Below are 27,182 nucleotides of genomic sequence, written 5' to 3' on the forward strand. Positions count from 1 at the left end.
ATTTTCCTCTCTAAATCATTTTCTTCCTTTCTAACTTAAGCATCAGAGTGTTTTTGGCAAACACCACACTGGTGTATCATGCTTCTTTCTCAGTCTTTCTTGCAGGTTTGCATTGGAGACACCACCAACCACGGGATCATCCATCTAGTGAGACAAGGTCCTCAACTTGGTGATTTTTTGCATCATCAGATCTCAAGTTTGAAAGCTTGATATTGAGAGATCGTGTTTGAGCTCAATATTAAGTTCTAGCTCGGCTTTTAGATTTTTTGATGAGTTCGAGCTTAAACATCAATTATAAACTTGGTTCAAGTTTAAGCCAAATTTGAACGTTTTACATTCATTGTCAAGCTAAACTTAAACACTCATTCTCGATAAAACCTGGCTCATTTACTGCCTTAACTATCTTAATATTATGTGTTAGAATATATATATATATATATATCGATTATGATTTTAGAATTAAAAAACATTCTAACGTTATTTTTTTTTCTTTATGTTATTTTTTTTGAATTCTAATTTTTAGTTAATTAAGAAGAATGAGAGAAAGGGATGAATAAACTAAGAGTAGTATATTTAGATGGAAGTCTTATAGGTGAAAGTCTCTCCTCCTTATTAATGTTATATTTGTCCAATATTATATATTCATTTAATAGTAAATGAAAATTGTTGACATTATATTTTAAAAATCAATAAGCTTAGAAATACAACTTGATTCATAATTGTTTTTTGTAATTAAGGTGGCAAGTTTTTAATGGTAAGTATTAAAAATCAATTATAATCTATCAACTTAACAATTATGATTATGAAATTGTTTATTTCTTTTAAAAAATAATTATGAAATTTATTATAAAAACTCTTGTATTTGTAGTGATGGTCCTGCCGGATACACATCAAACTATTCGTGGGTTTTAGATAACTAGAAACATAAAAAAAAATATGTGAATTTATTTTTTAATAAATTGAAAATTTGTAGTTTTTAATTCTTAATTTTATGAAATCAGTATGTGATATATTATGTTAATGACATTACAAAAACATGTGTAATTAGCACGCTTGCCACACTAATAATTGTCGATTACATAATGATAGAAAAGTGAACTGAAAATGCACAACAACAAGTTTTTAAAACTTGGATTAGAAAATAATCAATAATAATAATTAACCCGACCAGCATAATTCAAATGCCAAAATTATATATTTTAATTGATAAAAAAACAAAAGAAAAGTGGAGTAATTCACTTGACCACGCTATCCACTATCCAGTGTCTGGTTCCCAAAATCCTAAAAAAGCCCACCAACCCGACAACAGTGCCACAGACACAAAAGCCAAACACAAGCAAAACAGTAAAGGGTGTGTTTTTGACATTTTGTTTTTGTGTGGGAGTGACTGTGAAGTATATTTATTATGTACTTTTTTTTCTTTCGCCAATTTGAATCCTAATTCCTGTTCTTTTTTCTTGGGGTTTCGTTGAAACTTTGAAAGAAAGAACTTTAAAGTTTTAAAGGGTTTTGTACCTTTTTGTGGGTGGTCACTGTAGAGAGAGAGAGAGAGAGATGGAGGGTGGGAAGAGAGGAGAAGAAGCAGGACCATCATCTACAGGAGGGTCTTCATCATCATCATCATCATCTTCAGCTTGTGGTGGTGTTGGTGGTGATCAAAGACAAGAAAAGCAAAAGGAAATGGATGAGAAACTAAGTGAAGTTCGTGGGGTGGTGGAAGGAGATGAAGTAGAAGAAGAAGAAGAAGAAGATCGTGATGATGATGATGATGCTAAGGATGATGAGGTTGATGCTGGTTTTGTTCCAGGGCCTTTGGTTTCTCTCAAGGAGCAGATTGAGAAAGACAAGGTTGGTCTTTTTTCTTCTTCTTTTTCTGTTCAACTGTAATAATATTTTGGGTTTGTGTCCTTTTTTTTCTTCTTTCTTTTTTAGATATGTGAAAATATAATATCTTTGAATTGCTTAATGGGGTCTTTGTTGTAGTGTATTTTTATTTTTATCGAACCCATTTTGGATCTGGTGATTGCTTTAAAAGATGTGGGGGAAAGTAAAGGGACTAAAATTTTTGAAGCTTGAATTTTTAGTATTCTTGAGTAAGGCTGTTCCTTTGCTTTTGGAGTGACGTAACATAGTACATAGAATTGTCCTTGTCCTTATTTTACCTCGTTTCTCAGATATTAACGTGAGCAATTATCTTTGAAGTTCTCAGTGGATAGATTTCCTTTTTTTCCCTGCTCTGAATTGGGGTTTTGATTCTGGGGCTGTTATGTCTTAGCATCAATAATTTTCACAAGTTAACTGTTGCTTTTGCCAATTTTATGGCCACTGCTTAGTGTTTGAACTATTGAATTTTAATTTTGTCAATTAAAATTGCAAGATATTGTGTCTGGGGCCAAGAACATCGTAGCTCAATGGCATTGCCTGGTCTTATTTCTACGGAGAATCAGGGCTCAAATTCCTCCTTCCCCACTTTTTGTAATAATTGAATTATCAAAAAAAGATATTTTATGTCCGGGAAACTGAAATAATTAAAAAAATGTGTGCAGTTCTATTTTTGTTGGAGTTTCTTTGAATTATAATAGTTGCATCTAATCATTTTCACCATTTTTTGAAAAATGCCTCATAATTTACATTCGGTGTTGATGGATTTAGTCTTTGCAGTTTGTCTATTCTGGGAGACGTTTTCTACATTAAGACCTACGACATACAATGTGAAATTATTTCATATACTGCTTTGCATCCAAACACAACTCTACAAACCAATCAGTTCATCTGGCATTAGTTAATCAATGTATTTGGGGCCTACCAATTTTCAATTTAAATATCAAATGTTCTTTGCAGGATGATGACAGCTTAAGGAGGTGGAAAGAGAAGCTGCTTGGTTGCCTGGAAAGCGATTTAAATGGTATGTTAGTCATTATCTAATGATCCAGTGCATCATTTATTCCACATGATAATTGGTTCTTTTCTTGATTTCATTTCCTATATTGTTAGGCCAAATGGAACCTGAAGTCAAATTTCACTCCATTGGGATTATCTCGGATGAATTTGGGGAGATTACTACTCCCTTGCCTGTTGATGAAAATCAGAGAGGCCATGCCCTGTTCACCCTCAGGGAGGGATCACACTATCGGCTTAAGCTGTCATTCAGTGTTCAGCATAACATAGTTTCAGGCCTGAGATATTCCAATACAGTGTGGAAAGGGGGACTTCAAGGTGCATAATATTCTTATATCTGTCTGTTTTAATGGATAACCTGCAGTTCATATTAATGAGAATCAATGTTAAATCACCAAGACCCTTGTAGGGCTTAGTGGCATTTCTCAATTCTCTCTATGGAGAACTCCTTCCTGCATGCTGCAAGCCAAAAAAAAAAAAAAAAAAAAACCTCTATATAATAAGACATAGTTAAACTTCTGCATTTATGAGTCATGAAGTCAATTTGGCTGAGGTAGTTTGGTAGACTGGTAGAAACTCTGGTGTTTGTTTTAGTTCTACAATTTGGCATTGGCCCTCATACTCAATTTGTATTATTCTTTTTCTCCCCTCTTCCCGTTACTGCTTTGCATATTGCAACTGTGATGCATATGATACCCATTTTAAACAGAATCGCAAAGTTAAGTTGTAACCAATAACAATTGCAGAAAGCTCTGATTTTGGAGTGAATTGTCGAAACTGAACCATAGTGGTGAAGGTTCAGGTTTCAGTTTGAGACCCATTAACTCGTGTCACCTCAGGATATGTATCAAGTGAGAATGCACTTTTGGTTATCAATGAAAAAGTTTCTTGCACATTGCGGGCAGGGAAGCATTAAAAAGGAGGTTGTCTGTGAATATTGAATAGCAAATGCTGCATGATCATATTTATATCCGAACTTATATTGATTTCTTGGATATTGTGCCACTTCTCAACCCTCCAAAGGTTGAATACAAACACCGAGTGCTTGATTGCTTGTTTGCCTCTGGGTAAAAACATGCATGTTGAAGAAATCATTCAAGCTGAAATATCATCTGTTTGTAATAACAATGCAAAATCTAGGAAGGCAGATGTATGAAATGAAAAGTTACATTGACTAGAGGTACTGACCATCTATCTTTGTTGATTGCCATTATCTGCAATATTTTATTTTCCTTTGTCATCCTAATGGGTGCGTTGTCACAAAGAAATTAACATTTGTGAATTGTTGTCCTCTTCAACTTGAAAGTATCGAATAACTCAACCACTTAACTGTTCCTCTTACTGTTTATTATTTATAGAAATAAATTCTCTTACTGTATATTCTTTAATGTAATTATCATTTTTAGTTACTTTAGTAATCTTTTTCCCCCTCTTTACTTTTGGGCATCAGTTGATCAAAGCAAAGGAATGTTGGGCACTTTTGCTCCTCAAAGGGAATCATATGTGTACACCCTGGACGAGGAGACCACTCCATCTGGTGCGCTTGCAAGGGGTACCTACATGGCAAGGCTCAAGGTATGTGGATGTAAAGTACTTTTGTATGCTTAATTTGATATTAAATAGCACATGCATGCTTTACTCTCTATAAAATGTTCTGCTGTAAAATCTAATGTCCCCTTTTCTTTTTCCTTTCTTTAAATAATATTCTCAGATTCTCAATCATCTATTCACATTTTTCATAAAGAAGAGAGCATTATATGCCTATTTTGAATAGCCCATGCTTTTGAGTGGAAAGACTCAGGATCTCTTAACTCATAAGTTTCTGATAGCTGTGATTGCATAGTAATCTGTGATCATTACTTGGCATTCGCAAGATTGTGTTTTCTTTACAATTGTTTTTTCAGGGCAGGTGGAGGTTAGTTTCAAATGTTTTTCATAATTTGTTTACTCATGGAGTTCTGCTGAAGGACACTTCTGATTGTAAACACCAATTATAACACTTATTTAGGACTAACTAACGGGCCCATACATAATGTTAGGAACCAACCAACACTTCATGATCGAATCACATGCACAATCAAGTTCACCATTTTTGGATTTAGTAGCATCATTAGACTACTGAGCAATAAGAAACTAAATTTGGGCAGAAACTCCTATAAATGATAAATGAAAATAGTTCCATGGTAATTTCCTAGTAGTGTCTTATGAATATTGAAATATGTGGCAAAAATAAAGCTGTGTAATTTTGCAAAGGTACATGTGTTCACCAATATATCTGTTATCATTTGTATGGTTTATTGTGCACTTCTATACTTTTACACAACTTATGTTGACTTTCCTTTTCTTCCTTCTGATGGTTTTGCAATTTATACAGTTTGAAGATGATGACAACAGATGTCATTTGGAACTCAAGTACTCATTCGAAATCAAAAAAGCATTTAGATGATTTTTGCCAGAACAGATTTTCTTGTCCTTTGTTTTGTTTCTTTTTCCATATTCTTTCATTTCCCCTATTACAAACTGCATACATGTTTGTGATAATCAATCAGACATTGCTTTGCAGGTGTGTTACATGTTAGAGTTGTTTCAATCACTATTTCGTTAGATTGAGTTGCTTTCTTGCTCTGGTATTCACAAAGGAGTGACTATATATCTTTAGCATTTCTCAAATAAAAAGTCTGGAGTCAATGAAATATGGACCTTTTGTGTTTCTGACTGAAAATAAAAGAGAAAAGAACTTAAAAAAAAAAAAAAAAAAATCAGAAAAGACTAGCGTTTACATTTACGCACAAAGCAAGAAGGTTGCTTTCCTTAACTCACAAGGGAAAAAAAAAAGATTAAAATAAAGTGCCTAGTGGTAGTAACTGGTTTCCTTTAACTCAATCTTGTGAACTCTGATATGAGACTTCTTATATGTAATTCACCTATACTGTTCGATCAAAAATTGATGTATCATGTGTGTCAATATAAGAAGAAAAAAGATAGAGCTTAGTTACAATTCTTTATTTGTTATATCTTAAGTCTTCTAATAATATTCAATCATGTGTGCCTTGATGAATGCAATATATTAAACGTATCCACTACCTATGTTTTTCCTACGATAAGATAAAAGTGTGCATTAGTTTTAGTGACTAAGGTAGCAATAAGTGTCCAGAGTTTTGTATTTTAATTGGTATTTTTTTGACGCATTAACAAAAATATTTAAGGTTCAAATTCTCGTCTTTTCAAGCTGTTGAATTATCAAAAAGTAGCTTCTGATAGCTGAAATGCATTTTTTAGTAAAACAAAAAGGTATAATATGAAAAAATGCATTATAAAAAAAAAGTGCTTGGTATTGCGTTGAAACTTGTCTCTAAAAGTAATTATGTTAGATGTAATTATATTGAATGCAAATATGTGAATGAAGGATGTTCTAACAATAATGTACTCATAATCGATTATGGCTAATTTTCTGTTTAATGAAAGCTGTCGGTCTTTTTGCTCAAAAAAAAAAAAAAAAAAAAAAAAAAGAGAAAAGAAAAGAAAAGAAAAATTATTGCATAATGTAATTTTTGCCAATAACAATGTCATGGATTTCCAAACTTCATTTTTTATGTAAATATTTAATTTTACATGCATTTAGCCCCATTTCAAATGCATATAAAATGTCAAGTATAAAAAGCAACATATACAGATAAATTTCTAATTGCACAATCACTACAATTTTCAATGACAAATTAACATTAGCCATATTCCAAATGGGAAAATTGCATTGACCTCTATTGAAGATTTCTATTATTACACTCACATCTCATAAAATGTAAATTATTTATACTGACCTCCATTGAATGACTGAATAAAGGTTTTTAAAAAAATCTCAAAAGATAAAGGCTTTAACAAAATCCTAATTTTCTATTTAAGGGGGCACGGATGATTGAAGGGGTAAAATAGGAAATTCAATATTTTTTAAAACATTTTCTCTAGTCTTCCAGGAGAGATGAATGTAAACAGTTTACAATTTAGGAGAGATAATGGAAAACCTTAGGGTTGGTTAGGTTAGTGCGATTTTGCCATTCCCAAATTTATACACAATTTTTTTTTTTTTTTTACAATAAATTAAAGAAAGATGAAATACACATCCCAAATTCGCACCATGATCATACAATTCACATCCATTGAGCCACTGCAACCTTGATCATAAAAGAAAGTCCATAAACAAAAAATTTGACTACAAATTTGACAACTATTGATGTGATAAATTATTAGTGATAAGTAAAAAAGTAATGTTAGTAATACACTAAGATGAGAATCTATAAAAGTTTGTTAATTCAAATAGTATGAAAAATGTTATGATTTTTTTTTTTTTTTCATATCTCTAGCATTGGTACGATCATAAAGCCACTAATCACAATCAAACACCAAAAATATAAAATATATAAAAAAGAAATTGCCAAAACTATTACCGCAAAAGGCCACCATACATAGCCCTCAAATCCCTAAACTCCCTAAGCCAAATCCACCGATCACAACCAACAAAGACATAGGACAATGCTCCTCTCCACCATGTGACAATGGTCTCTCCGCAACAAAGAAGTGTCATTACTGGCCAATTGAGTTGCCGAAGCCATGAAACGGGAACTTGATGATTGCTACTTGATCATAGAAGAAGAAGAAAGAAAGAAAGAATGGAAAAAAGAAAGAAAGAAAAAGAATTGTTGGATGTAAAGCCTAGGAAGACCTAGTAACTTTGTCTAATCTTATTTTGGTTTTGGAAAATGAGAAATGTAAAATGTACTATATATAATAGCAGAAGTAGAGAGAGTTAAAATTTAAAATGTCTTTGTTTAGGACAAAGACCCACCTTAAAAAAAGAAAAAGAAAAAGGATTGTGTTAATGACACCGGTAAGGTGCCCATTAACAACCTTTTTTTGACTTTTTGTTCGCAGTTTACTTGTCTTTTTTTCAGTTTTATGTCACTTTATTTAACTTTATAAATTGTGAGGCCAGCTTCATAGAGAGAAGAAAATATTAAAATAAACTGTAAGGTTATTTTTATGTTTTTCTTTTATTTATCTAATTTTTTTATTAAATAGAACCCACGTTAGAGAAAAACAAGCATCGCACATTACTCGTTAATATTTCCCTAAAAAAAAAAAGAAAAATTGTACCATTCGATGGTCACATAAACCACACACCAAAGAATTGAAAGAGAAAGAGAGAGACGCTGTTTGTAAAGCCAAAAAAAAAAACCGTTCAAGTTCAACCTGTTTGCACCGGTAAGACAGAGAGAGATGCAGCTCAGTTCATCGTCCATCGTTGAAAGAAAAGACCTTCTACTTCTATTTTTTACTTTTAGTTTTTCAAAATGCAGTTGGAATAAAGATACCAAACATGGGCTAAGCGCACACTTTTGAAAAAAAAAATGACAAAAATATGATTAGCCTTCTAAATTTGAAAGAAATTTTTACCCAGAACACCACCCTTTTTGGTTATGAGCATATATCCATTAGACTCTTTAAAGCCATGTTCTTTCCCATTTTGGAGAGTTGCATGCAAAACTCGGCTCCAACAGTGTCTCCAAAATGCAAATATTTTTTTACATGAGGTATACCAGAAAAGTAGCTTCTCATTTGCATTTTGGGTGAGAAAATGCAGACTGCTGGAGATTAACATTTCATATTTCAGAGGAATTTTACCCTTAAAAGTAAAGTAAGAATTTTGCGCAACCTGCTCCATCCAGTGGGGTAGCATTCCATGGCCAAACATTAAAACAAATACCACATAATATTTATATAAAAGTTTTTCCTTTTGTTTTAAATCTTTTGGCACTTCTTCAAAATTCACAAAGTTAATTAAGTAGGCTTTAATTCATCTTTATTGCCCCAGTGAAAAATTTAGCCCGAAAGGCTAGAAGACTTACTTTGCCAGCTAGCACCCGAGTTCACTCAGAATTAGAAATTCATCCAAATTGCAAAAATTCAGATGAATCATGCTTCTTTATCCAGTATTTGATTTCAATATACTAACCATGAAAACCTCAATGAATAAAGAAAAAAGAAGAAGAGAGAGATGGCACACTTCCATTCTGTATGATAGGAATAAAAAAGGAATCAAAACAGTCTTTATTATGATTGTTGCGTCGAAGTATACATGTTTATCCTCCTATTCTAATCGATCAACCCTCATAGATATCTTGCTTAGCCTGGCTAGGTACTTTTTAGAATGCCTGCCAACATTGCTCAAGGTTGAGATTGTATACTTCTCCGCGTCAGACTGGTACTTAGTAAAAAAAAAAAAACGCTCTTCAAAAGCTTATTACATCTAAATTCTAAACTGTGTTAATGAATGTCTTTGAAGAACAAAATTCTGCTTCACTGCTGTGATGGCTCAGAAAGACTTTGCTTACAATATGCTCCTTGGAGAAAATAAGATACAGGCAGCATGAATAAAGGAGGGTTAGGCTGCAATTCAAAGCAGATCTGACAGAGTTATCCTTAGTTGCAAGATCGACTGAAGGATGAGGCCAAAACAGCAAGTGAGAATTGCAACAGAGATAAAGGCCATCAAACATTGTGAAGATTCTAGATGCTGAACTGGATGAATTGTAATTTACAAGAGACTAGACCTCTCATATGTGCGTAGCATGTGCCATTGCCAGCACCTGTGATGACAAAACTAAAATATCATTAACAAAAAGCAAGAATTATAGAAATAAAATTAATATCTAGCTATAAATTTCAGTAAAGATTACCAAAAAATAAAGAACTTCAGCACTGATGAATTCTAAACACCATAATTCTATGAGAGAGAGAAAATCAGGCAGTACCACATCCTCTGGAAAAAGCGACCATTTAGGAGGCATTTAAATACTGCATTAAAACATCAATTTTCATAATGGCAATTTCTTACCATATAACTGCATGAGTTCTCTTTCTTAAGCTTATCTCGATAATGACACTAGTCAAATCTTTCATTACAGTTTTTTTCTTTTTTGGTTCTTTTTTTTCAGGAAAGTAATTGTAATTTATTAAACTTGGAAAAGCATTTACAGAAAGAAACAAATGAAAGAAAAGGAAGCCATAAGATTAGCGAAACAAGTGCAAAGAGTCTAAAAACTCCATTAGAGAAAAGGTTGAGATAGTAGAAGAGCGTGTTGCCCATTCAAAGAGAGTTTTCAAGAAAAGAAACTTGAGATTTGGCATAGACATCTCCTTCCGCCTCAAATATCTGCTGATGCAAGTTTTTTAGCATACCCTAGGTTTCTAATTTTTCTAATCACACCCTCTGTAGTATAAAATTGTTCTAATCAATTACTACCATTCACTGCCTGTCACAAAATAATTAACAAAACTCAATCACATGAGAATAATTACATATACTAGGAGATCAAATTAAAGAGAAAGATATTGTGAGCGAGGTGCATTGAGCCACTTGCTTCTCATATGACTAATTTCTATTAATGATTTTAAGAGTGGATAGAAGTAGTAGATTAGAACAATTTGATACCAGAAAGGGCGTGATTAGAGAAATTTGAAATCTAGAGTGTCAGTAGAATTGGGATAAATGGCGGAGGGAATAGATGCATTTTTTACCACTTTTTATTTCTGGATTTCATTTTTTTCCCCACAAACCCATAGTTTTGGTACTAAAGTTATGTTGTTCATTTTCCCCCCCAGTCATATCACTATGTATGACAAGCTTCCAAGAAAATAAGGTATGGATTCCTGATAGCACAGCAACAATAATCATGTGATCAGATATAATGATAAAGCTAGAAAAATTAGTAAAATGCGGGAAGCCGGGAACAAAATGCTTATTAAATACTAAATAGCATGTATGATTGTTCTGAGTTTGAGGACAATCATCAAATGCTAATTTCTCTTTGAGGGTGTACCTTGTGTTCTCCCCATGTACCTGGGCTGTGCCCCTATTTTATTAATATAATTTTACTAAAAAAATAGACAATCATCAGGTGCGCGTTTATCTTGAGGAAAGCCAAAGTGGCATCTTGAAGAAGTTATTGTTCATATCTTCAAAGGGAATCTAGTAAGCACAATTCATTTTATTTCCCAAGTGTATCATTGCTCAAATATTCTAAATTTAGCTCAATTGGTAGTTTAATTTATACAAGGATACAGAAGAAAGAGGAAAACTGGCACCTTCTAATCTATAGATAATGCAATGGCAGATCAGCTGAAGAGTTCTTTAATCTACAGCTCTGCCCTAGGTGAACATCCCCAAAAATGTACCTGCATCACTATCAATCAAGTGAATATAAAATATTGAACATAAAACAGCAAAGAGAGAGAAAAAAATGTAAGTTCCAACAGAAAATGAGTTTTATTATAGAAAAAGAAATAACCTATATTCACAGTACTCAGGCCATGCACACCGAGCTTTCCCATAGTCCCAAGAACAGTCGTCATCCCTCAGAGGTCCACGCTTAGCTGTTACATAACTTATCAGTGAAGATTGCTCAAGGTAACCCACCCCCCTAAAAAATTTATCAGATAAAAATTCACCTTTTGTTACAAATCTAGATTTTGCATCAGGATGGATATCATGCCACATCTGAAGCCACAACTCCCGCATTAGAACTGGGTGTCTAACTATGTTCCTGTGACTCGCTACATGAAGATAGTCTCAGTTAAATGTGTATCACTACTGCATGTAATCAATCCTCTATTTAATACTGTGTTTGGCTTGAATCGTTGTGTAGAAAGAAACCAAGAATAAAGAAACCAAGAATAGGGTCAACTTAAATTTCCCATAAAAGACATTTCAGAAAAACTACAAAAGACTCCAAACTCTTGATCAAATATTCAATTTCATGACATAAAACCAACCCCCAAATCATGTGGCACGAATATGCAAAGTTAAGAAACTAATTCTTATGAAAAAGAATGGTAACACAAACTTCTAAACCAAAAGGACATTCCTATGTTTACAGAAATTTCTGTTTCCACACAATACTTATCTCAATTACAATAATTTTCAATGCGTAAAACTTAACTACAATACCTTATGTGCCATACATTAGATTATCCAATTGAATTCAAACACTTGATTGTTTTAAATATATCCTTTGAAAAGATAACACTATTTTGTCTTATTGGTCAATGCAACCAAGTTTTTGAATTCAAATGGAAAACCTAATGTACTGCACCTAAGGTATTGTATCAAAGTTTTATCCATTTTCAATTTTAAATCACCTTAAATATTTCACCAAATGAGTATACTTCTTCCCAAATGAATGAGAACAGCCATTATATTTGATATACAATCAACCAGTTGTACGTTGCATGTTGCATAACTAGACCATATTCTCTCCAAACAGTAACAGATGCAGTTTAGAAGGACATTATTTAAGACAAAGGGCTATAAAGAAAATTTCAAGACTCCATTCATAAGGAATGCAAAGACATGTAATGCACCTTTGTCGAGCTCCCAAACTGCTGTCCTCTTTCCAGGAATACTTTCAGAATCTTCATAAAAGGTTATGTATTTAACCCTAGGTGACCTTGTCATGTTGGGAACAATGTCTTCTCCATGATGATGTTCTACATTCAATTCCACTTGTACATCGGACCCATCATGCTGAGGCTGCATTTTTAGAAGGAATTATCAAAATTATTGTGGAAAGAGGACATGTTTAATATACACAAGATGTTAGAATTTAGATCCAAGTTGACTAATTCCTACCAAAATGTGCTATAACTGAGGTTGTATTTGTTGCAAATTAAGTAGTTAGGTAATGGGTCAAATTACTATTTGAAGATTGTGAGTTCATGAAGAATCGCTCGAGCTATCATCTAAGTCAAGCAAAGATTTTGTTCCTCAGTCAAGTAACTTAACGGGATTCAGAATACCAACCTTTCTCGAACATAATTTAACCTAAACTTGAACCTACCCATAAATAGCCCTCATGCATGACTTTCAAGGTGGGAGAGGCAACCATCCTAAGATCATTGAAAGAGCCTTGATTTGCTTGAGCCTAAACTGTCAAAAACCTTTCCCTGTGAGCTTATCCCTGAGTTTCTCCCCGTGAGTTTTCACACCATAATATCTTTATTCAAAAAAATTGAGATTCTACACCTATTTGATAGAAATCCTCCAGAGATTTTTTTTTGGAGCACTAGAGTTCCAGGTTTGATGCAAACAAGTTTGTTTGTGGAGGAAGTTCTATACAAGGATTCCAGGGTTTTTGGGCCCCTGCGGTGGGAGGTAAATGGATCACTTGCTAAGTTTACAACTTGAGTCTAGTCTACAATGGATTTTGTGATTATAGACTGATCATAACTATTTCTTTTATAGTGAAATTCCCTAAGGGGTTGGTTACTCTTGGAGTAGTTTTTTATTTTGAAGAGGTATTCAAAAGTTTTTCACTTCATCACCAAAATTCATGAGTGATTTTTATTTTTTTGGATTGTGGTGATCATTACTATGGTTGTGCTATCTGTTTAATTGTTAACTCTAGGCATAAGCAACAATTATTCAGTTAGAATGTTGGGGTTGATTTAAGATTTTTTTCCACTAGAAATATAAGCTTATCATATGTAAGAAAAATTATTGCTATTCAAGCAATATAAATATCACACAAAGATAAGAGAAGTAAACAAGGCCAGCTCATGGCAACAAGGAATATCAAAGACAGAGGAGAACTGGTTAAACCTACTGAAACTCAGAATGAATTAGGCATAAACTTCAGGGGCTCCCAATTTTTCAAAGATAAGTTCATTTGAAGAGAATAAAATCACATTACTAATTCATGAAACAGAAGCAACAGATACAAACAATGTCCATGCAATAAATATTAATGTAATCACTAAATTCCAGCGGCAATTGAGATAAAGTGGGTTTGATTCTAAGCCTGTTTTGACTCTTTTGAGTTAAAAAATGTTCGTTTGGTTTATGCATGAAACGCAAACCTTTAGCTGCAGCTGCGGTAATATGCTAACACATAGTGTCAAGATGACTTCATATCCCAGTTTTTAGCAATATAAAAAAGATATGCACTCCCTCCAAGCTGATTGCATTGCAAGACTATGTAAGCAGTCCAAAGAATATTAAAAGATCTACAGAATGTAAAACGTAACAAATAGCATCTTAAAATGCAGGCTATTAGAGCATCCACATTGGTGGAGGCAAATTTTTAGCTTTTTGTCACCACAAAAAGCCACTTTATCTATTTTAACTTACCATTTTACAACACACCCAACATCAATAGTTCTATTTTTTTAGCTACTTCATTAAATATTATTTTTTTATTCTTCCTCGACTCTTTCTCTCTCTTCCCCTTCGTCTGTCTCTCTTCTCAGATACAAAGGAAGCCACCCAAAACTGCCACCACCACACCAACCAGATCTGCCACCACCACACAAACCAGCCACCCAAAACTCAAACTACCACCACACCACCCCTACTACTTTACTTGAAATTTAATCACTACACCACCACCATAGCCAAAATCCAAGAAACCCACACCCAAACTCAATCACCACCACCAAACCCACGGCGAAACCCACACCAAAACCCACCACTACCAAATCCCATAAACCCACACCCAAAATCTATCACCACCACAGTCAAAATCCACCAAGCCCACGGAGATGGAGAGAGAAATTAGGAAAGAGAAGTGAGAAAAAAAAAAAAAAAGAAAAAAAGAAGAAGAAAGAACTGGTGAAGAAAGAAAAAGAAAAGAGAGAAGGGATGAATGGTGAAGAAAGAAAAAAAGAAAGGGAGAAAGAATGGCGTTCAGACAAAGGAGCCAGAGAAAGAAAGAAAAAAGAAAAAGTGGGAGAAGAAAGAGAGAGGGAAAAGTATGAGAGAAATAATAAACAATTATTTTTTATTTTTTATTTTTTATTTTTACCTTTGAGCTACAGTGCACAGCCATCTTTGGCTGTGCACTGTAGCTGAGAAGCCATAATTTTTGGCTTTTGCTCCACCAATGGAGCCCCATTTTTGTTGTTGGTGGTGCTAAAAATAGCAATATGGCTTTTTAGCACCACCAATAATAATGCTCTTACTAGGAAAAATCATTATTCTTATATACGGTAACTGATTAAGAACTGATCAGAAGCTAAACCAATTATCATGAGCTAACATCATGGAGAACATACCTTGGTACACAAACCAAGATTATGTCCGAACCTGATATTGGGAAAAGTATAAAATACTTAATCACTCTTGATACCACAAAGACAGGAATTTGATAGAAGTTACAGGGAATTATTGGAGGCACAGAATTTGACATCTAATAACACGCATCAAACTATCTATTTTGTCATGGGTACGTCTCGCTAAATGATCTAATCCATAATAGAGATTTGCAATCACATTCTTATAATGCATGCATATAGAATGCATACATACGATGCAATTTCATAAACTTAATCGTGCTTGTACACACACACTGACTAGGAATACCTGAGGAGTCCTTGTTATGTTTACTTTTGATCCAAGCCAATTCTTGCAAAAAGAGAGGGAATTGTATGGTACCTGTAAACAGATATGTCAATTTCAATGGAAGCTATAGTATTATTCTATCCAACTTCAAAAATTAGATTACATATGGTCATACTGAAGCTGGTGGATCTAAATACTTTGTTTTTTTTTTTTTTTTTTTTTGGGGTGGGGGGGGGGGGGGTTGGGGGAGGGTGCTAGGTAAAAGTTTTGAAGGATCCGACCCCGGATGTACTCCAAAAGGGGTAGATCACCAATTAGCCCAAAGGACATTGGCAATAATTTCTATCTTTAAAATTGTTGAATAATGGTCAAGTGATTCAATTCACAATTTCCTATCAACTTAAAGTTTTAGGAAAATTCGTAGTTTGTCATAATATATAAGCAAGTGGTCTTGAATTTGAAACCTATCTCCACTTTAACCATTTCAAATTAAAAATTCCAAGTGTTGGGCTGCACTTATTGAATCTAGGTCTGCATATACGGGGGTGTGTCAAAATAATGGTTGAGTGATTGATTAAATTCATTGTTTCCTATCAGCTAAAGCATTTGAGACAATTGGTAGTTTATCAAAAATCACTTTTACAAATAAGTTCTCGAGCTTACTGTATCATCCCCACTTGCAGCACCTGGATTCCCTTCAACAAGATCCCCTGACCTACATAAATGTTACAAACGCATATATTACAGTTTACAAAGAGGCTGAAACGCTCATCTATTAAATATACCTATCACTTCACTTAATCCATGAGGAAAAAAATGGCAGAAGCTGTTTCAATACTATATATACAGTGTGTTTTATTACTTATATGTAGTGTGCTTTATTGAAGATGCTAAAAAGGGGAGATAATGAGCATAAAGCTAGTGAAAATGAAGCCAATGGGTAAAATTGATAGTTTAGTCAGCAACATAGCAAGCACAGAGATGAAGCAGTGAAAAGTTAATATAAATTAATGCATGAGTTAAACACCACAAAGGACAACAAGTGGTCCACAAGAGCTCTGCATGAAAAATGGAGCAACGAACAATATAGGACCCAAAAAAGACCATATGAACACAAGATAAGGTCTGAAAAATTCATATTTATAACACAATAAACAACCTACCAGTAGGGTATAACATGAGAATATTGATCTACAACATCTGGACAAAGACCTATAAATTATCCATAAGGATATGAACTTATACAGGTTGCTAACAAATGAACCAGAAAGATCAATTTGGTTATATAAATCTCTTTAGGAAGTCTGTAGACACTTAAAGGCTTTACAAAGAGAAAATGAGATTTGTTTGTCTAATATTGGCTTGTAAATTCCCCTCAAACATCCAGAACTTGAAAAGAATCATCCTAATGTCAAGTCACCAACACACAGAGAAAAATGGTACAACCATAAGCCAACGAGTGAGATACCCAAAAATCAAATTCATCATAATCACTACAGTTAAAACCAACCAGCCCAGAAAAAAATTTCAGGAGTCATGAAATGCATAGTTGAGGCCACAATGATGTAAACAAGAAAGAGTTTAAAAAATAAGATTAAATACCAAAAACTTCAAGAATTATGGTTTAGTTTTGATGTGGGGCCTTCTTAGCAGCTCTCATAGGCTATTTTAGTTATTTTTGAGTCTTAGTATTAAGTTTCTTTAGGTTAGAATGTTGTTCATTCAGTTTTAATGAAGTTTAATTAAAATATAGATAGTTTGGTTATTTCATTTTTTTTTTTTTTGAATATGAGGTAGTGGGCTGTTCTAGAAGAGAAGGTATCTTGTGCATCTAGTCCTTTTTAAATGGTTTAGAAGTTCTTAATTACTTTTTCATTATTATTATTAGGAGTCCTACCCTTTCTACGAAAAGGTTATTTAGGAGTCCTTCCTTCTAGGAGTAGCAATGGCAGTTGCATATAAAAGAATCTTTATGTATTCAAAAGATAGAAATAGAGATATTGAATTTAATAAAATTCCAACAACTTGGGATATGATTTCCTTCTCCTTCCTAAGTGTAATTGGTTAGGAAATCAAGGTGTGATTGCGTGGGATTATCTTTCATTGTTACTCATTCTATTCAGTGTTTTAACACCAAAATAGCCATCAAAATCATTCAAGATCCATACATTTTAGGACAGAGTTTGGCTACAAACTTGGCTACAACCAATAATAGGAAGATGACGTGTCCACTTACTAAATCATACTTAAGTGATTGTATACAATCATATTAAGTGAGTCATATGCATTGCACATAAGAGGGACACACGCCATCTTCCTATTGTTAGTTGTGGCTACAATAAGCTTGTAGTCAAACTCTGTCCTACTTTTTATTTCCTAACCCTACCTAAACTCTAAAACATCAAACCCTATTCAAGAACCCTAATTTAGCGTAAATTCCTAAAGATCCTACATCAAAATTGGTATTAGAGCTCATTAAGGCTTCTATTCTGTGGCACACGAATAGCATGACAAAAAGAAAAATACATGATGAAGAGCATGACATTAACCAAGAATCAATTACATTGAACTATCTGAGGAAAATCATTTTCTTCATGTTACACACAAGAAAAGGCAACATATTGGCAAGTGGTGGTTAATCTTAGAGGGGACCAAGGTATCAAGGATAATGGTAGAGAGGAGATTACTAATCGTATCTCTACTCTATAATGAAGAATATTTTTCTGATAATTAGAAATGCCTACTCTGCATGAGAAGGTTAAATTATCCAATCTTTTATAATAAAAGCAAGCTTTCTCCATATTTTTTCACGAGTGGCAAGATTGGAAATTTGTATCCTGAAAAGAATGAGAGTATGTTTTTTTTTTTTTTTTTTTTGGAGGAAGGGAACTAATGTATAAGTACAGTACAAGAGCTTTACTATAAAAGAGTAACAAAAAGGAGGTTTTGAAATCAAGCCCCCTGCAAGCTTTGTGCATGGCGGTTGGGTTGGCAACATAAGCGCACGTTTACTATCATCAATTTTATACACTTGAGCAACCCAGGAGCCACCAATCAAGCTTGCCATACTTGATAGGATAATGAAGTAGGAAAATGATTCAAGAACTAGGGGCCTTTCAGTGGCTAAGAAATGACCACATAAGGCCACAAGGAGAGCATCAAATCCTATAAAAGTAAATCAATTAAAGATCATTGCTTTTAACCCAAAAAAAGAAAATTGTGCAGTATTATTCAAGTTGGATCTTTCAGCTACTTAATCAAACTGTAAGGTATGAGAATTGAATCTCTTTGCCCAACTGAATAAATTATCCACTGTGGGTGGTTTGCATTATATACCGGCTGCTTGCTTCCAAGTCTTAAAAAAAATTCCCAGAGATAGAAGAACCAACCCTACAAATTGTTCATGCTTGATAATTTGATTCCTTTTCTCTTTTACAAACTGAATAAGTATAATTTTTTCTGAAGTTGTCAGATGCACTACAAGTAATAGACCTGTTACAGGACCAGCACCCCATGTCCACTAGGATCAGAGCATCAGAGACATACAATATTTTCTGAACTCAAGGAAGCTAACATTCGCCTTACAACAAATTTTGCAAAATTTTCATTTTTGCAACCTTATATTGAGTACAGATCAATAATTGTGCAGTCAATGCTTAACTGAGATTTCAAAGAGTAGATAGGCACTTTTTTTTCCCGGGCTAAGGTGGTCAATGGGCAATTATCACAGATTATCACCATTAAACAAGTGCAGTGTAATTACTGTCAATATTGTCTCATTGGCCTGTAAAAATCTAGTAACTAAACATGATTACTTAATCGACTACGAAACACACTCCAGCATGTGCGCACACACACACACAGAGTTCCAAATATTCAAATAAGCTTATTTCCTTTGAAGTCTAATTATATATGATAAAAGAATTTCTGTAAATATTATCCAGGAAATTTAACCATTTGCCACAAATTGTATTAGTCACTATGATTATGGATCTAGTATGATTGACACTTACCTTGAGAATAGAGATCCTTCAACCTCAAAGATGATATCTGTAATGATCCAATTATCAGGGTAAGGCTTGCCACTCGGAGCAAAATAATAACCAACCTGTTTTGTCATTGCCAAGATACCAAAACTATCATTCACCACAACATGGTTACCAGCAAAATGTAGAACATGCAGCAACAAATCCCTAGTCATAAGAAAGAAATTTCTTAGGATGCATATAACCTATTAGATATTCAGAAAGTCAATAAAACTAGTTTAAAAATTTGGAGATAAATTAATTAATGAATTCAGTTAAATTAATAGAGAAATTTTGATGCTATCCAAAATCCATTAATGCCTCAAAGGCAAACAATTGTTCATCCATGTGATTTCAGTAATATACACACATGTTTACAAGTGCTCCAACTTAGATCAGATTTATCAGGAAACTAGAAAAAAATTATTATTCTTATGCCCAATTAAACATTCACTATTGACCTTAGACCAGCAATGGAAAAGAAGAAAATCTACATGTTGTTTGAAGTAGCACTCCCTAAAATTGCAGGCGTTTTTTTTTCTTCTATAAAAGATTAATGAATACGAGCTTTTCTGATAGGAAAAATGGAAGTATGTACGATGAAGAACAAGACTTTACCTCAGTCTTTGAATCTAATCCATAGATACAAAATACATTTTTTATAGGCGGTCTGTCCCAAGGTGTAAGTGGATTTAAAACAGGATCACTATGATACCTGAAATACACAGAATTATTACATAGTTAAATACTGAAATAAACAAAACAAAACAAAGGAGCAATAAAAAAAAAATTAGCTGTAGAAATTTTAAATTAATAAAGAATTTACAACAGATGAAACAGCAAACACTGAGAACTAATTATAGTTTCAGATAGTGAAAGGACATTAGCAAAATGTTTGTTTTTGTTACATATAGAGCCACCTGGTAAACTACCTACTCTTTTTTGTTATGTAAACACTCTGCAAGTATGCATACTCCATCTTAATGTTAAACTCTTTATCTCAAATGAATAACACCTCATGATTTATAACTAGCTTTTTTTTTTGGTGAAAGCTTTTCACCAAATCGACCAATTTGCAGCTCCATACAATTCAAAGAGCAAATACGATCAAACACTTGGTAATGAGTCTATTATCATAAAACAAATTTACACAGTAGAAACTACATCTAAAATCAAAGACATGTATTATGCTGCAGCTGCCTCTCATGCATGTTGTTTTAAAAGGAAAAATTAAGTACTAAACTCTTCAATCCAAGGTGGCTTAATTATATATCCATCCCTTAGTTTCAAGAACACCACACAAGATAAAAATCAGTATAGATACAGACATCTGATAAAACAAGCTCAAAGTGTAATAATAATTTTTTAAGCCTAAAGAAGATGAAATCTATATAGGTTGACATGAAGATGCTTCAAGGGTAATGGATTAAGTTTCACTCCTAGCAGGGCAGAACAACTGGAGAAATTGTAATAATTTGGCATTATATGCAAAAAGCCCACATATAGAGTGCAGTACGCTTTGGTGGTGATTAGCAAGACAATACCCACTTCTCTAATTGGTACAAGAGCCTCTTGCTATCCGGATCATAATCCTCAATTGCTTTGAAAAAAGTCCCGTCTGATATTTCACGAGCAGAGAAGGATAACTGAGTTGGCAGTCCACATTCCATGCTAGATAAGTTGGCGTCAGCCACTTCTGCAACTGATGGATAGGCATTGAATCCTGCTCATACAAGACATAGGAAACATGTTGAAAATGATAAAAATACTGTCTCAGTGAGACCTGCATTAGTTTCAAAAGTCTTACGATGAATGGATGGGATTTCAATATTGATTATATTTGTTGGGAACCCAGAGAAGTTTGACCGGAATTCCTGCTCTTCACAGTGATACATGTGATGACCATGCCTGCTACCACCAGAGAAGTGCTTCCAATATGCATTATCTGCCCTACAATTCTTTGAAAATGGCAACATCCATAATGAAGAAGCAAATGAATTGAACATCAATCTCGCTGTCCCCTGATACCTTCCAAAAACATGTGATAGTTGTGCATTAGAACAGGTATCATTGTCCAATATGGTAACCAAGTCAATAAAAATTGTTGGAAGATGTCACTTTCTCGGTCTCAATGTCACCAAGAAGAGAAGTTGGGAAAATTGAGTTATATAGAATACATTCCTTGTTAATTTAACATTTAATAAGGCATTAGAGGAATTTATATTTCCAAAGTATAATGTAGTGGACAGTTACTAAAATGATATAATAAAATTAACCTAATAATATTAGTTTACAGGGAAGAAAAGATAATGACATTGCAAAAGTTAGAGAACTGACATAAAAAGCACTGGTAAGAAAATAATATTTTGAGAATGTCTCAAAAAAGAAATAACCTCAGAAACAGGAAGACCAAATGCAAGTCCAGAAAGTGATGCTTTTACAGTCTCAATTGAACCAAGAAGAGGAGCCCCTGTAATCAATGAAACAAAATAAGCCCAAAATAAGTATCATGTCCATTCCAAGCATCTAGAGTTTTAAAGTAAATAAATGTTGGTTCAGAACAATACCAACAGCAAAATACGCATGAATGTGTTCATCCAGCCACTGGAAATAATGTTTTGGTGCAATTTCTAGTTTTAACCACTCCAAAAAATAACGAAAGACGTTATTACCCAAAGAATGGGCAAAGACAAGTGAGGGACCTCCACGAAGTTTCAGGGCAGTTTCAAATGTCAATCTGCAAAGAGAACAAAAAAGTTTTATAACCCCAAAATCAACCAGTAAATGAACTTCAACCAAACATAAACTGTTCAGAAGAGAAATTTCAGCACAACTTGACACTTCAGAATTATTAGAAATCTTTTGTTTTTATTCTCAACAATATATCCCAAAACATTTAACTAAGCACTTTGATTTATCCATGTACATATTGCAATGTTTGTCTACGCATGTAAAAAAATATTACTACCTTTTAACAACCTTGCTCATTTGTTAAAAGTCAACATTGCATTTTCCCCACCATCAAAACATCGAGACATCACAATCTTAGAAACTGCTATGAGATTAAGATCAAAAAGAACACTTACAAAATTGAGATTCCAAGTAACGGACAAGCAACTATAAATGTCAATTTAATATTGACAATGCAGTTAAACAACTGCATAGCAAAACTTATTGAAGGAATAAATAACTTATGTGGGGAAAAATAAATTATAAATCAAAATTTGGCAAGACCTATTAGATTTTGCTTGAGAAGGCACATAAAACATTACTACTCCAACTTTCTATATCATGCAAAGGCAAGAGCTTAAACTACAAAGCAGAACGCGCATGGCATTTTGCTTACGAAGTTAATTGAGACATGAACAATGAATTACAGAAACCATCTTAACATCAGTCAATTATGTAAAGTCTGGTTAGCCTAAGGCAACTATGGAAATTGGTCAAAATCATGGGACAAAAATAATGACTAGGCCCTTTGTTATTCAAATGATATGCGCGAGATGTTACAACAAATAAGGGTAATTAGATGAAAGCAACTACAAATTGAACAGCACTTTTTATCATCTTTTTTTATTTTATTTTGGGGGGGGGGGGGGGTTGGGATTTATTTGTATAGGGAATCCATCCAAAGACGTGCATCTTAGCTAGTAACAATAGTAGGCACTAGAGATAATTTAGGTTATATACAAACTTTAGCTTGTGAAAGTAAAGATCTCGCTCCTCAAGCTTTGATGGTGACAATCTCCAATCATATGGAACAGCAACGATTGCATTGGGCTCTATACCAAACTCGATACACCACTTAATCCACTCTTTCCACACTGAAGAGAGAGGACCTGCAGACCACAAAGCAACAAACTTCAGTTATGCATGTCATACCACCAGAAGTGAAGCAAACTATGATTAAAATATCCCATATGGAAGACCGTGTAAAAGAAGTAAACACCTACCTGTTATATAACCTGGATCAAGTTCAGTGATTGCAGAAAGACCACTATCTGGCCGAGACCTACATTCTGGATGATCTGTTTGATTGTAAGGATCCAATATCATGCACTTAAGCCAACAATTCACAGCAGAAAGAAGCTGCAGGCAAAATGAACGTGATGCTCTCAGATTATTAATATTATTAGTCCATTTGAAGTCATTATCAGACCCTTTACTGTCACATATTTATATTCAACACAATTTTGATAACCTAAAGTGTTTGCAAAAATGCAAACATAGTTTTGCTAATTTGATAAATAATGATATTACTAGCAATGGGCATAGTATTTGGTATAAGTGTTTGATAAACCAAATGTCTAAAAAGCTTAAGCTCTGATTGATTTGGAGGATGGAAAAGTTTAGATGGATTAAAAATAACTGTAATTTCCATCATGTGTGTTTGGGAAAGAGGATGGAAAAGTGAAAGAATTGATAGTAAATTGCTATTATACCATTATTATTATTATAAGTGGAATGATGAAAAATTGAGGTGGAAATTTTGTAATTTCCTTCTCAAGGCCATTTCCCTCACCGTTTTCATCCCAATTTGGAAAGAACTAAAAATAGATGGCCCTGGAGGAAAACTACATCCAACCCATTTCCTTTTCTTTTCCTTTTCCCTTCCCCCATTTTTCACCCCAACCAAACATTAAAACAAGGGGTTACAATATGGTAAAACTTAATCATTTAACTATTATTCTAATGCGGATTTGACCTAAGACCTCATGCATTGATATATCGTTGATTGTCCGGAAAGCTTAAGCAGTTAAAAAATTGTGAATTTAATCAATTAGCCATTATTCTAAAGCGGGTCTGAACCAAGACCACCTGTATTGATACCATGACTGATTATCTAAAAGTAAATGATGAATTTAATAATTTAGTACACCTGCATTGATATGATACCATGATATATTACTAATTCTAATTATCCCGAAAGCTTAAACTATAAGAAAATTGGGAATTTAATCATATAACCATTACTCCCTTATCCGAATTATAATCATAACGTCAAATTGTAAAAAGTGACGTGGAAATAAGCATTATCAAAAATAAAAGTAGACGATTGTCCTTTTTTTTTTTAACTCAAAAGCTTTATGAACATAAAAAAAAGTGATTGTTATATAAATGAAGGAGAGCGAAATGGAGTGTACTTTGGTGGTGTCGAGCCAGACCAAGTCGAGTGGGTTGAAGTCGAGAGGAGAGTAAGGGCAGTCGAGGATGGACCAAGCGCGGAGCTGCGTGGAAGCGAAGCCTGGGATTATGATACCGGAGAGTTTCGAGTAGTCGCCGGCGAAGTCTCCGCCGTCGACGGCTGAGCCGTGCTGGTTCACGGTGATGAGAGTGAGAAGGAGGACGATATTCAAGACTCTCATTTTGGGTTTTGCAATTGTTTTGTTTGAGAGAGAGAGAGAGAGAGAGAGAGAGAGAAAGATTGGTTTGTTATGAGTGATATGACTTTATGAGTAGTTATTACTTATGATGACTGCGAGGGAGAAGGAAATTTTGGTGCTTTCCAGTTTCCATCTTAGACTGGTCATGGGCTGCGTAATTGAAAGGTTCTGGTTAACGAGCGCGCTTAGACAATAGTTAATAAGCTATATTAGGAAAGATTTTAGCACAATTTTTATAGAAAATATAAAAGGTTATCATAAAATTTAATTGTTTTATCACTTTTTATAAAATATTTTTAAAGGTAGTTCCTAAATCACTACCTTCAGACATTTGTTAATATTTGTCGGTTATAAATAATAAAAATAAACTAGAAATGTTTTATTAATCATCATATGTTGAGTTTGTTTAGAATCTGCTTATTTTGTTGAAATTGAAAATTTTTTGCTGAAAATACTATAAATAAAGATAAAAGTTAGCTAAAATAGTACAATGAGATAAATAAATAATACAAAAAAATGCAGTAGGGTCATGAATAATAATAAAAATAAATTAAATAGTAAAATAAGCTGGCTTTTTAAGTTAGAGCAAAACACACACGTCAAGTTTGAAAAGATAGTCTTGAACATGTTTTGAGAAACTTCTTTGTTCAGTCTAATTGTGTGAAATTGAAATTTATTCGGGGACAAAGTTTGGTTTCAAATTGGTTTAGAGCTATCTTTTCAACTCTCGTGAGGATTTTTAAGATTTTTTTTTTTTATCTATTTAAAGAAACAAATACACACAAGAGATGGTTTCTCTAATTGTCCCATCATGGGTTAGAATAAACCTTTTCCTTCCCTTTGTTTGTTATAAGGGCATTTGCCAATCCAAGCATTTTATACTACATGAAAATTTGTGTACTTTCAAAAGCTTACATGACAACATTAGAAAAAAGTTAATAAAAATTCAAAATTATTCATTTTATATTATAACCAATAGAATATGATTTCTCTTTTTTTATTAAAAAAAATATAGATTTTGATCATTATGATATTTATTAATAGATGTTTTTTTTTAGAATACTAAATATTTTTAACACAACACATAGGAAGAGGAGAGAAGGTTTTAAAGGAACTTATTGTGGTATATATCCAAAAGGGCTTAACTCTTGAATATACAGCACAGGTTTTAAACCTCCTTAATTCACACTTATTTTTTAATATGGAATTAACCCACTATTTTTTCTTTTGAGAATATTAAATATTTTTAACACGCACACAAGAGAAGAGGGAAGAAGGTTTTAAAGAAACTTACAGTAGTGTATATCCAAAATAACATAACTCTTCAATATACAGAACATGCTTTAAACTTCTTTAAGTCACACTCATTTTTACTATTTTTTTTAGAATACTAAATATTTTTAACATACACACAAGAAGAGGAGAGAATATTTTAAAGAAACTTACAGTAGTGTATATTCAAAATGGCCTAACTCTTGAATACACAGCACAAATTTTAAACCTCTTTAATTCACACTTATTTTACAATGTGGGATTAACCCACTATTTTTTCTTTTGAGAATACTAAATATTTTTAACACACATATTGGAAGAGAGGAGAAAGTTTTAAAGAAATTTACAATGGTGTGTATCCAAAAGGGTCTAATTCTTAAATATATAGTATAGCCTTTAAGTCTCTTTAATTCATACTCATTTTTCAATGTGAGATTAACCCACTATTTTTTCTTTTGAGAATACTAAATATTTTTAACACACACAAGGAAGAGGGGAGAAGGTTTTATAAATTTGTTTATTTAAAGTGTATATATTTTAGTAAGATTGTACACGGTTTTATAGGAAATTCATATAGAATCTAAAGCTTAATTCACTCTATGTCTGTGTGTCTATATAAAATCTAAGTTGAATTCATCACCCAAAGCTTTTGTCGGTCTTATAAGTGTCTCATTTGATGGATTAATAAAGAAGGAAGTAGTTGTCTGAGCTAAATTTGAATTTTTCATTGCGCGATGTCCAACTCCTTTCAACTTCCCATCGTTGATAGTCTACAATTCAATGCAACACAATTCCAAGAACAATAATTAAATCAAAATGGTCAAGCAGAAAATTACCCTAAACTATGGGTTACTTGCATTTTGTACCATAAACTATGAAAACTTGTAATTTGTTTAGTGTACACGTAACACGTGTGAATGAAGTATCAGATTGAATAATAACGAGAAAAATGAGTAGTTAATATAACATAGTTGAACTCATATTTATTGGGCTTAGGACTTTTGGTTAAGTGTGTCTTTATATATTATATTAATTACTTAATTGGAGTCTCCCCAAGATATTTATCTCTCGCAACAAGTGGTATCAAAGCTCATAGTGATGTGTGGCAAATGGGGCAAGGTTATCAAGGTTTCTTTTGCAGTTGGAACAAGAACTGGGTATGTGTACTTGGAGCCATTTTGCAAATGGAGTAGGGATAGGCTCCTTTCACAAATG

At 33.3% G+C, this 27,182-nt stretch overlaps 2 protein-coding genes across 4 annotated transcripts; one reads left to right on the forward strand and one right to left on the reverse strand.

Annotated features, from left to right (window-relative positions):
• The first annotated feature begins 1,355 nt into the window (after window positions 1-1,355).
• Window positions 1,356-5,502, forward strand: LOC142619908 (rho GDP-dissociation inhibitor 1-like). Its single transcript, XM_075793270.1, has 5 exons — window positions 1,356-1,848; window positions 2,842-2,905; window positions 2,995-3,216; window positions 4,349-4,473; window positions 5,273-5,502. Exons 1-5 carry the CDS (start codon window positions 1,555-1,557, stop codon window positions 5,342-5,344), a joined length of 777 nt encoding a protein of 258 aa, XP_075649385.1. The 5' UTR covers window positions 1,356-1,554; the 3' UTR covers window positions 5,345-5,502.
• Window positions 5,503-8,939: 3,437 nt separating this feature from the next.
• On the reverse strand, window positions 8,940-24,857 carry LOC142620019 (phospholipid--sterol O-acyltransferase). 3 transcript variants are annotated; one of them, XR_012841625.1, is made up of 16 exons: window positions 24,456-24,857; window positions 23,265-23,400; window positions 23,006-23,150; window positions 21,879-22,048; window positions 21,705-21,781; window positions 21,119-21,332; window positions 20,860-21,034; window positions 19,930-20,026; window positions 19,300-19,394; window positions 15,950-16,001; window positions 15,308-15,379; window positions 12,313-12,481; window positions 11,401-11,505; window positions 11,241-11,325; window positions 11,038-11,135; window positions 8,940-9,539 (listed from the first exon to the last, which is right to left on the reverse strand). XR_012841625.1 is itself a non-coding variant. In XM_075793457.1 (16 exons), exons 1-15 carry the CDS (start codon window positions 24,675-24,677, stop codon window positions 11,046-11,048), a joined length of 1,896 nt encoding a protein of 631 aa, XP_075649572.1. In that variant the 5' UTR covers window positions 24,678-24,857; the 3' UTR covers window positions 8,940-9,539; window positions 11,038-11,045. The 3 variants fall into 3 exon arrangements, 2 of the variants coding, with proteins under 2 accessions (XP_075649572.1, XP_075649573.1); XM_075793457.1 differs by having other exon boundaries at window positions 11,038-11,127; XM_075793458.1 differs by having other exon boundaries at window positions 8,940-9,553; window positions 11,038-11,127.
• Window positions 24,858-27,182: the final 2,325 nt, after the last annotated feature.

Source organism: Castanea sativa, chromosome 12, assembly GCF_040712315.1.
Source record: "Castanea sativa cultivar Marrone di Chiusa Pesio chromosome 12, ASM4071231v1".
NCBI lineage: Eukaryota > Viridiplantae > Streptophyta > Magnoliopsida > Fagales > Fagaceae > Castanea > Castanea sativa.